This window comes from Choloepus didactylus, chromosome 1, assembly GCF_015220235.1.
Source record: "Choloepus didactylus isolate mChoDid1 chromosome 1, mChoDid1.pri, whole genome shotgun sequence".
Lineage (NCBI taxonomy): Eukaryota > Metazoa > Chordata > Mammalia > Pilosa > Megalonychidae > Choloepus > Choloepus didactylus.
In genome coordinates, this window is record NC_051307.1 from 3,152,362 (window position 1) to 3,164,201 (window position 11,840).

The following is an 11,840-nucleotide window of genomic DNA, read 5'->3' on the forward strand; positions in this document are numbered from 1 at the left end:
CCCTGATAGAATCCCGTGGAAACTAAACTAAGAGAGAATTCAGGATCACCGGAGGCAGCCTGCACCTGCTCATGAGAGCCGGATGTTAAACTTCCAGGCATTTTCCGAGTCAGTCGTCACTTACGGTCATTTAAAAAATTAAATCCTAAGAATTGTGACAAGACAAATTATATTAAAAACAAACAAACACACCCCCTCATCCCTTTCTAATTGGTTTCCCACACTGATCCCCACTCTACGCTCCTGGGCTTTTTACGGCTCTTGTATCCGTGCGGTGGAAACAAATCGGGCTGGGAGGCGGCCACGGTAGGCGTCCACACACCACGGAAATGGGCACACGCAGCACAAACCACCCCCACACCAGCTGTCGCCAAATATTTACCAGCATGTGGAAAGGCATGAACAAGACTCTTTAAGAAAAAACCAAGATGAAGGGCAGCCTACGACTAGCTCAGCCCAGGGAGAGTAGAGGAAGGCCTTGTAAAAGATGGGGGACCCGCCACCCCATCAGCTCTCACTGGGGCGCAGAAGCTGCCGTCCCCTCCAGCCATTGCCCTCGTTGGCTGACGGCCTCCCTCGCCCCCTCCCTGCTGTGACGGCCAGGGCAGGCCTGTTACTAGCACCTCGTCCCCACTCCTGTGACACCTTAGACACCTTAAGATACCTTAACCAGCTTCTGTGCCCCCAATGCACTCCACCCCCCGGCTGGCACACACACCCCTGCCCTCTGGATGCCCCCAAACCCAGCCTTGGAGAGCTCACTGCCACCCCAGAGGAAGCTCCCCACACAGCCCCATCCTGCCGTGGCTGGCCATGCTCTGAACCCCAAGAGCTCTGAGACGCCCCATCTCTCTCGCCCCAGCCTCCAGGACCTCAGCCTCTGCAACAGTGCTCTGGACACAGGAGGGGCTCTGGGGCTGTGGCACCTGCCCCCTGCCCCAAGGGAACGTGGCCATGCTCAGGGCCCCGGCCTGGGCCCCGCGGGTAATCCCATCTGGCTGGAGGAAACCCAGCTGCTCATTCTGATGAGCCAAGGAAACTCGGGGTCACCCCCACCGTCGAAGCCACACTCTGCTCTGGTTACTGACCCGCAACTGTGAGCCTGGGTGACGCTGAGTGGGCAGGGCCTCAGGCTGGAGACGCTTCCGGCCGGACCCCGGCTGCCCTGAGCTAATCCAGGCCTGGCTCTGGCAGGGCCCCCCAGCCTGCAGGAGGGGGAGCCCCAGAGACCTGGGCACTCCTTCGAGGGGGGGTCTGCAGGCCCCAGGCCCACGTGCCCCTGGGGACCCATCGGTCACCCAGGCACAAAGAGCAGAGACAGCAGGACTCCGGGGCCCCATGAAGCCCTCCTTCCCTCCCTCTTCCTGCCGCCCACGGCTGGGGGTGCCTCCCAAGCTGCTCACACACAGGCCATTGACGTGGCTCAGAACAGCAGAAGCCGGGGAAAACTCTGGAAAATTCCAGTACATTCTTCCACACGTTCCCAGAAGACCTGGGGGTGCTGGGCAGGAGGTGCTAGGGGAGTCACCTCGATCTAAGCAGTCCTCACCGGGGCTTGTCCGGCGAGACCTTTAGCCGCTCTCATTGAAAAGCAGTGGGAATTAGGGTTGCAGGGCTGCAGGGGCACCTCTGAAATCCCAGCAGGGGTCCAGGGGCCTGCACTCCCCCCAAGGCGGTCAGCCCTACGGTTCCACTCAAACCACATCCCTGCCCCTGGCCACCAAGGCAGTGCCCCCTGGACTCAGCTCTGCCCTGCCCCCAAAGCTGTCTCCCTGCCCCCCAGCTCTCCCACAAGGCCCCTCCACCACGGGCAAGCCCTGGCTGCAGCGGTTGCAGCCCTGAGCCCACCACTCCCTGCACACACAGCCTGGCGCCAGGCGTCCCAGCCCCGACTCCTGGACACGTGCTGCTTGCTATGGGCACCACCAGGCCCCTGGATGCTGGCCCTGCCGAGGCCCCGCACCGGGCCTGTGCACGAGCCTCTTGGGTTCTGCCAGGGGCTGGGCTGGACGCCAGGCTCCAAGGCACCTGGCACTGACGACGGTCAGCATGTCAGGGTGCTGGGCCACCCAGGGCTCTGTAACCTGGCCCTGGGGCTGCTCTGCAGGCTCACCCAGGCCACGGGCACCAAGGAGCACAGATCTGGGCAGGGGCTGGCCTGTACCTCGTTGGGTCCCCAGTGCACCCCAGAAGCCCATAGGCCGCCCCCAGCTGGCTCAGGAGCTCTCAGCCACCGGCAGTCAGAACTTCAGGCCCTGCTCATCCCCACAGGCTCCCCTCCCCAGCCCCTGTGCCAACACTGCCTTTTCTCTAGCTCCCAAGGTCCCGGCCTGCGCCGCCCCCCATTCAGCGTCCTCCACTTGGACCCTTCTCTTCCTCGCCCCCTGGTCAGCCAGGGCTCGCCATGTGTCAGCTCCTATTGGAAACCTGGCAGTGCCAACTGGGGCCGGCCACCCTCCCACCGCCACCCAGGGCCCCAGTGCCAGGGGACGCTGGGTCCCAGCTGCACATACGTGGGATCTAGAGCCCCTGAGGGCCGCCTCAGCCACGCTGTGCACTGTGGCATCTCCCGAGCCTGGCACAGCAGCCACGCACCCACCACACACACCTGGCTTTAGGCACAGGGGATCAGCAGGGTGCTGCCCTCTTGGAGCGTCCCTCTGCTCAGGGAGCCAGGCCGGTGCCCACACGTAACCAGCAGAGGGACAGGGAAGGGGGCCCTGCAGGTCTGTGCTTTTCCCTGTCTCTTTGCTGAACCCCAAAGTGCCCCCTCATGGCCTCACCTGGGCACAGAGGAGGGAAAGTGGCTGGCCAGGCTACTCAGAGCAGCCAAGCCCAGACCCAGTGACCCTGCATGGCCAGTTTGCCGCCATGCAGGACGTGGCCCAGCACCCAGGGAGGGCCCCAGGCACCCTGCCTGGCCCTCACCCACTGGGTCTCCTCTCAGTGCCTCACACATAGACTCCAGATCAGATTCTGTTTCCGTTTCCCGGCTGCCAACACAAACACCACGCACAGAAAGGCCCAACAAGCAGATGTCTGTCCTCAAACTTGGCCTTCCCAGAGTACACTCGCTCACCTACGATGTTTCGAGACAGTCTCAACCGCCTGCCTGAGGCCGAGCATGTGGTCTCAGTGGGCCTCTGTGGTCACCAGCGTCTGGGGCTCTGGTCCTCAGCCACGAGGGCTTGAGAACATACCAACTCACAGAGCACATGGGGGGGGCAATTCACAAACCAACGGCACTCATTATTCCAGGTGCCACGAAGGACACCCACCCGTGTCTTAGAAGCAGCATCTGATCCCGGACATCGGAAAACACGAACAAACGTGCAGCTCAGAACAGAGGGTGTAAGGCTTGGCTGCCATCTGGAGAGGAACTGCCAGCCCCTGCTCATCCGCACCTTGAGGCCAGGTGCATGAGGGGTGGGGGGGGGCAGGTGTGGGGAGCTTAGGCCAAGTGTGGGAGGGCTCGGATACCTGGCCATCCTGGGGTTCGGGGCTTCTACTTTCCAGTCTCCTTCCGACCCCTCGGCCCCTCTCCCGGTGAGCATCGCCACACTGATTTTTTGTTTATTGACCCACCGCTGCTCTCGTCTTACCCTCCTCCCAGACATCACTCCCACCTGCCACGACTGGCCCTGGGGGGTGTCCCTAATGTCTGTGTTTACCACCCACGGCTTTAACCAGTGTGGCTCCATGATGGCCACCTCATTTTCTGGGTACAGGGCGATTGCACAGGTTGGGGAGGGTCTGGAGGACGGAGGATGGCAGCCAGCCTGGGGTGGGTGTGGGGCTGGAGCGGGGGCTTGCAGGCTCATCCGAGGGGCAGAGTCCGTTAAAAGGGCAGACAGGCAATAGCATGCGGGCTCTGGGGGGTGGGAGGGAGTGCGGCCCCCTCTGCCAATTGCATAGCTCTCTATGCGGCCCGGCTCCCAGCACCTCACTGCTCCTCCTCGGGAAAATGCATTTATCTTACGTTCCAGCATCACTCCACCAGTCTCGTCCTGTGAGTACAATTGGTTGATTCCATTTCAGATGTCTGTGGGCACATGCACCGGGGGAAAAGCTGACAAGCCCCAAAGCTGAACCGGCAACGCTGCGTTGCTAAAGGCACCCAAAGGCACCCACCTGCAGACACGTCCTGCCCTTCCCGAGAGTGCTGGGGTCCACCAAGCTGCAGCACCAGCCTGTGGGGAGAGGGCCGGTTCCCACCTGCAGGGGCGGCCGAGACAGGCTTGGGAGCCGGTGCCAGCTCCCTCGCTGGGATTCCAAGAGGAATCCACAGGCAGCACTGGCCCTGGTCGCCAGGCCAGTCCCCACAACAGCCTCTTGCACCCCACACGGCAGCACTTCCCAGCCTCTCTCTGCGTAGCCTTAGGGTAAATCCTTGGGGCACAGCCAGAGCCCACATTCTCCGGTTCCTAGGGCCCCCTTCCCATCCTCAGCCTGTGGACACGCATGCCTTCGGAGGCCCGAGCTGCAGGCATGGCGTTAGAATTTGAAGCTGGGGGCAGCGCTGGACTTCAGGAGGTGCTTTCTCTGTGGAGTGGCAGCCGGAAGGCCTCATCCTGGGCCTGCCAGGGCTGCTGTGAGCTGCAGGCCGAGCCAGCCACCTCGGGCTGTCCTGCCTCACCTCTCAGCCTCTCCCTGCTCCAGGGGTGCTCAGGCACGCCCAGGTTGGGGAGCAAAAAGCCAGCCTAGGACCCCGGAGCACTACGTGGCATTCCCACAACAACTGATCTGGCTCGACCAAGCGTCCAGCGTGAGCTGATGGGCAGCCAGGACCTGGTTGAGGCTGCGCTTTGCAATTAAGCTAGAAGAGTATCCGGTGAGTTAAGACATTTCTGGAATAGTTCTGTCTGAGGACCAGGATGGGGGGCAGGTTTGAGGACCACCGCCCACCCTGACTTTCTCCTTGCCCTCAGTTCTCTCCATCCCCCAGGACAGGTCTTTTTTCTTCCAAGCGGGCTCTCCACGGCTCAGGCTGGGGCCCAGGCTCTCCGGCTTCAGGGACTTTGCACCTTGGTCCCCAGTGCAATCTGGCCTACCTGCTGTGTCACCTGTCTCCCCGACAAGCCAGGTGAGGACAGGTGCAGCGGTTAATTAAGAGCTCGGGCTATGCAGCTGCCCGGCATGCACCATGACTGGCCCCGCTGGCTGGCCTGCAGGCAGCAGGGATGGGACGCATGAGGAAGGCACTGCACACGCCAACAGGTGCTCGGAAATCAGCATCAGCTCACTACCCTGAGCTCGCACCCACGTACCGTTCCACCCTCAACTCTGCTGCTGTTACCGCATTTCAGCCCTCACGCTGCAGCCAGATGCAGCTCACCTTGGGCCTTCTCGGTTTCCTTCCATGCCAGGCCCCAGGGCCCGGCACAGCCAGCAGAGCCCTGGGGCCTGCACACCCTGTCCCCTCGCTGACTCGGTGACAGGGCCAAAGGACAACGGGGAGTCCAGGAAAGTCACTGCCTCGCCAGAATCGTGCAGCCTTCCTGCTGGGACAAGGCAAGGAGGTGCCTGGCACCCCATCCTGCCTCTGGTCCCGCATACCACCCCACTGCACCCAGGCCTCCCCCAGCCGCTCCGAGGGTCACCCAGTCATAACCTCCAGGCTGCAGACAGGGGACAGGGGGTGCCAGGGGCAAAGTAGGAGGAAGGAGACAGAGAAGCAAGCCCTCTCCAAGGACAAACACCCAGGGCAGTGGACCCTGGGTCGTGCCCATAGGAAAGGCTAAAACCTCTTCCAAGTTGGCTCCTTAAACCAACCACCTGTGCACCGGCCTGGGACAGTCCCCGGGGGCTTTTCTGCTTCAGGGCCGGCTGCACCAAGGCCTTCTCACCCCTTCCCCAGGACCACTTCTGGCAATGGCCAGCCCCAAGGGTGAGAAGGCAGTGGGCCGTCAGTGGGGTCCCCTTCGTCCGCCCACCCCTCCCCCGCCCTTGAGGTTACTCAGCGTCCTCCCCATCCTGACCCCACAGAGCGGCACAGAGACAGAATCCCGGGGCCCAGCGGCGAACACCCCCGCTCCACCCCAATCCGGGTCTCCTGCAACCCCCCGGCGTATCTTCACCTCCTCCTTCGACCCTGAAGTGTCCTCTGCACCCCACCCGGGCAGGGTCCCGGCTCGTGTCCCTCTCCTCCAGTGGTGCGCATGTCCTCGGCTCCGGGCCCCCGTCCCCACCCCACCCCAGCTGGCCGGGAAGGGAGGGGCTGGAGGGGGCTGGAGGGGGCGCCACCGCCCGGCGCGGGGCTCCGTCCCCCCTGAGGCCCCCGCCCTCGGGGCCATCGGCGCGCGCGTCCCTCCGCGCCGCCCCGATCGGGCCTCCCCGCGCTCTCGGGGGCAGTTCCTCCTCCACCCCGCGGGGTGCAGCGCCGGGGCTCCGGGGGCTCCGCGCCGAGGACCGGACGGAGGCTCCCGGGGACTCGGCCAAGGTCACGCGCCGCGGGGGCCGGGGCGGGGGCGCTCGGGGGCGCGGGGACGGCGCGGCCCGCCCTACACAAGCCGGCGGCGGGGGCGGCGCGTACCTGCAGCGGGAACGTGGCCGCCCGGTTGCCCACGTAGCCGCGGACGACGTGGCTCTGGATGGACAGCACGCGGCACTCGTGCTCCATGCCGGGCCTGGGCGCGCGGCGCGGGGACGAGGACGGGGCCGGGGCGGCGCGCGGGGCGCTGGGGCTCGCTGGGCTCCGGCCGCGGCTCCCGGCGCAGGCGATCGGCTCGGACGCCTAAGCCGTCTGCCTCTGACATCAGCGCGGCTCGGAACCCGCGGTTTCAGCGCGGCGCCGGGGGCGGGGCCAGCGCGGGACACGCCCCCGCTCCGCCCCCTCCCGGGGAGGGGGAGCCCGAGGGGGCCGGGCCCCACGGAGGCCCCGCCCCCGCGCTCCGAGACGCCCCGCCCACCCCGCTGCTCCGCCCACCCCCGGGCTGCCTCGGGCACGTGGTGGGTGGCGGGTGGGGCGTTGGGGCGGCCGCTGGCCTTTCCGTTCTGCGCCTGAGGACGTTGGAGCGTGTCCGTTGGTTCGTCCAAGCATTCGTTCATTCATTCATCCATCCATTCATTCATTCGTTCATCCAAGCATTTGTTCATTCATTCGTTTGTTCATTCGTTCACCCAAGCATTCGTTCATTCATTTATCCATTCATTCGTTCATCCAAGCATTCGTTCATTCGTTCATTCATTCATTTGTTCGTTCACCCAAGCACTCATTCATTCATTTGTTCATTCATTCATTCATTCATTCACCCAAGTTCATTTGCTTATTCATTCAGCAACTATCCGCCCCGGGCCACGTTGGGGCGCCCCGACCCTGACCACAGTCCAGGGGCGCCGCAGGACAGTGACCGCGCCGGACAAGAGAGGCTCCCAGTGCAACATGCGCCACAGAGGAACCCCCCCCACGCCACATGGGAGGGTGGACGAGGGGCCGTGGCGGGCGAGCTGGAGCCGGAGCTAGGCAGGGGGAGAGGCCTCCCCGGCCCCGGGGTCCCCCCACCCACCTTCACGTCCCCACCCCGCAGTGCCCACTGTAAGGCCGGGACCCCCGCAGTCCGCCGCCTGGGCGGGCCCGGGAACCCACGTTCTGCCTGCACGCTGCCTCCCAGGGCCCAGGACCACGACTCGGCCGTGACCTCCCGGGCCCCTGGGCCACCGCACAGGGACCGACATGAGGGCCCTTCGCTCCGAGAACGAAGCCCGGGCCCGTTGGGAATGGACCCGAGGACCACGAGGCCAGCAGGGATGGACCTCCCGAGGAGGCCGGGATGGTGGGGGATGCCCAGGGAAGGGTGTGGCTGCAGCCCAGATCCCCTTCCCCGGCCGCGCGTCCACAGTGGCACCAGCATCTCAGGGGCCCGGGCCACGTGGGCAGCCCCCTCCCCCAACCTCCTCTCCTCCAGGGTCTGCAGGTGAGGACCGTGGGGGTCCAGCCGCAACCCCAATCACCCCTTCGCCTCCCTACCCCCACCATGGGCTGATGATTTCCTGAGCCCACCCAGGAGGAAAGAGAGGCATCTCAGGGGGCTGCCCCGGGATCTGATGGGGTTCCACGGTGGTGGTTCAGGTGCACGGGTCACTGGCAGCCCCCCTGATGTCCCTTGTAGCCTGGTGCCACCTGGTTGGGGGGCTGGGGACCTGGGCAGATGCTGGAGAAGTGAGGCAGGAGGCCAGTGCTGCGCCCGCCAGCTTTAAAGAAGTGTTCTGTAATTAATAATAATCATCCAAATGGCCATAGGTGACATTTATTGGGCACTTACACACTAAGCATCCCCCCCACCCATGAACACACGTACCTTTCCAACCACCCTAGAAGGCAGCCCATTAAACGGAGGAAGAGGAGCCTCTCATCCAGCTCCCCCACTCCCTTTCTCAGTCCCACCGGCTAGGGTCCCCACCCTTGGGCTCTCAGGAGGGTCCCCTGAGCCATCTCCCACCTTGATCTGTCCCAACAGCCCCTTCCTGCTACCAGGGCAAATCTCATCAGCAACCCTCCCCCTCACACACACACCTTTGGCCCAGGTAAGGAATCAGAAGCACTAAGGGGAAGGGCCTGGAGCCCAAACAAGGTCAAACCCTACGAAGGACATTCAGGCAAATTCACTTTCATTCTTTGTTTTTTGGGCTTTTGAGAGATCTGGGTTCCCAGCTGTTGAGGAGACACCTGTACCGGTCACATCAGAACCACCTGGAGAGCCTGGAAGACTGCTCATAATTCTATAAGCACAGTTCAGTTACCACTAACTGTCCTTCCAAGAACAAAGCTTTTCCTTGATGGCTCAGATAGTAAGATCTTCCAGAAACCACCTGTCTATTGAAAAGACAGTTACAGCTTGGCCAGCCAGGAGGCAGGTGGGGCCCACCTCACCCCCAGGTGGGGGTAGGATGGTGGCAGCTCCAGAGCCCCTGGGGGTCCCTCCCCCCACTCCCACAGCCACCTGAGGTTTCTGGGAGGGCTCTCCTGGGAGATGGTGATACTGATCAAAAATGCAGACATCGGAGATCTAGGTCACCAGGGCGCGTTTATTGTCACCTGAAGCAAGAACAGATGACCTGTTGGCCTAAAATCAACCTAAGCAGTTGAGGGTTTTTATGCAATCAAAGGAGGGGAGGTGGAGCTGTTCCTATTACAATATCAGGTATAAACAAGTATAGTTTACAAAATGTAAAGGAGTGGAGCTAAGCTAAAGTAACTGTTACAATAACAAGCAGAAACAATCATGGTACCATGTAAAGGGGTGGAACTTAAGCCAGAACTATGCAAAAATGATAGCAAGTATAAATGCTATAGTCAGCAGTTAGTTCCGAGCTGACTTAAGTACTTTCATTAATAAACATTAGGGGGTTGGCTTTGTGATCATCAGACTCTAAAGTTGCAAAACAGGATAGGTGGGTAGAAGTGGGGCCAGTCACAAGGTTTTTACTATCGCTAGATACAATCATTATCAAACATCCAGGCAGCTGGGTTATAGTTCAGTGGGCTTTGGTGGTTTCAGGTTTTTTTTTTTTTTTGGCTATTCTATAGTATACTAGCAAGTAAGAAAAAGGCATCTATGTAATGATGTGGTCATCCTAATTATTTGCTAATGTTTCATTTCTCGGTTACAATTGCACCTCCTAGGTAGGGCATAAGCACCCAGAGAGGGAACCCTGGGCTCTTTCCACCGCTTCCTGGCTGGGGAGCTCCAGGGCCTGGTCCACCCACGACAGTGCAAACACGGCTCTTTGCAGTAGAGGGGCCCGCCAGGCCCAGCTCTGCAGAGGACAAACCTGTCGCTGGTGGGAAGGTGATTCATTGGGAGCAGACAAGCAAGGAACTGGAGGAATCTTCCCCAAAGCAGTTCCAGGTGGGGATGTGAGTTAGGGGTTTTATGAGTGAAGGAAAGGGGGTAGGGGTCAAAAACTAAGTAATGTCTACACGATTCATCCTTGTCAGGTCGGCGATGCTCTGGATCCTTGTGAGGAGGGCCCGGGGAAATTCCTCAGTCCTGGGTTGAATGGAGCTTGTCTTGTTCCGGCTGCAGTGATTAGAGTTAGATATGGATGCGCCTACATGCAGAGTCGCCCTGACTCTTCTTAGTGAATCCTCAGGAATGTCAAACTTGTTTCTCGAGGAGGAAGTCACTGATTCCCTGGGCCACAGGCTGTTCTTGCTGCTCTCCTCTTATCTTATTCCTCTAGGCGGAACCCAGGAGTCTGGGCAATGTCCTTCTGGAACCAAGTACAAGCAGCAGACTGCTCAGCTCAGCCAGGGTGGGCCTGTTTTCCAGCAATCACCAGGAGCCCAGTGGGGGGTTTCTAGAAGGGGTTTCTAGCAAATCTTCACCAAGACAGAAAGGAGGGAGCCTGAGCAAATTCTCTCTTCCTGAGCCGGCTTCCTCAGACACCTCTGAGTGAGCTCACCTGAGCTGGGGGTGCTGCAGCCAGGGCCACTGGACCGCGGAAAAGGATCAGTGATTAAAAAAAAAAAAAAAACTTCCACTTGGACACACAATGATGAACATAACCGCACGTAAATGAATTTCAGTCTCCCCTGGTGGCATTTGAAATACCCTAATCAGAAGGCCACACCTAGAGGAAGTCTGGGCAACAGCTCCCAGCACCAGCGGGTTCCTTAATTAGCACACTGCATGTGAGAAATCATTTCAGCATCTGAGGCTGCCACCTGCACCCCAAGAACCTGGAGAGCCCAGCGGCCCCGCTGCTTCTGCTCAGCACCCCGGGTCCCATACTTCCCGGGGCTGCCACCTGGTCCAGGTGAAGCAGAGCTGCCTGCCCCTTGGGGTGAGCTTGCACAGAAGCTGCCCGGGTGCCTCAAAGGACAGTGCTGGGCTGTTTGTGGTAAACTTGCTGATGAGTTGCATGTGGGGGAGAATCCTGAGTTCACTCTACTGCACCCCAGTCCCTCACCCACCTCTGGCCCTTACCCCCAGACCCTGACAAACTGGCTCAGCTCAGTTTGCAACAGCCTGTGTCCCAGATTTTCTGAGGCTTTTCCAGGAGCAAATATTCTGTCCTACTGGCAGACTGTGAATACTGATTTTAGGTCCAGAAAAAGCTGACACTGTCCCCAGGTTTGTCCCAACTCAGCAGGCTGTCCCTGGCCTTGGCGACAAGGGAACTCGGCCCCCCAAGAACAAACACCCTCTGGCCTGCACACGGCCCACAGCTTCCTTCAGTGCTTACCACTCCCTCTCCAGCCCGCATCCCCTGGGGGATCCCCACCCGGTCCCCAAGGTCACTCTCTGCCCTGCTCAGAGGGTTTTGCTGTATTTGGCTGAGAGGCAGCAGCCCGGGGACTCTGCCTAGGGAATCCAGCCCCTCTGCCCCTGCTGTAACCCAGGAATTAAGAATAAACAAATGATTGTGATTACTGAATCAGTATATAGGTGTTTTCCTTTCTATGTGGTAAACAGGCAGAAGTTAATACTTGAAACTACTGAAACTCAAGTAGCCTCGCTATTGGAACGGATGTTGTGGCCTGGTTCCTGGCCTCGTCCTGGCTCTGTGTAGACTTGATATATAAATGGGAACAGCTCCGTCCCCCCCTCGTTTGAATGCATAGAAACCCTGAGCTTCTTAGACTTGGGGAGGCAACTTGGGGGTCACTAGGCCGTCGGCTCTCCTGCTTTGTGAGTATGTAAGAAAGGAATAAGTTTCGTTTTCACATAGAGACAGCATGGAATAAGGGAAATGGAGGCAAAACCAGTTTAAACAAGCCCCAGACAAAGAGAAGAGAGAATCTGCCTGATGTAAAGAGACATGAGGTAGTATCAGAGGTGGGAACTCACAGCATAAAATAAAATAAAATAAAAATTTGGGGGGGGATTGGCTAATCA

General features: G+C 60.3%; 1 protein-coding gene across 2 annotated transcripts in view; it reads right to left on the reverse strand.

Moving 5' to 3' along the window:
* Window positions 1–6,750, reverse strand: part of PDXK (pyridoxal kinase) — a 29,087-nt gene extending 22,337 nt beyond the window's left edge. The window contains exon 1 of one of the 2 annotated variants that reach the window (XM_037830886.1): window positions 6,533–6,750. In XM_037830886.1, the coding sequence (XP_037686814.1) occupies window positions 6,533–6,619 (87 nt within the window). In that variant the 5' untranslated portion in view covers window positions 6,620–6,750. The other variant, XM_037830878.1, reaches the window with a different exon arrangement.
* Window positions 6,751–11,840: the final 5,090 nt, after the last annotated feature.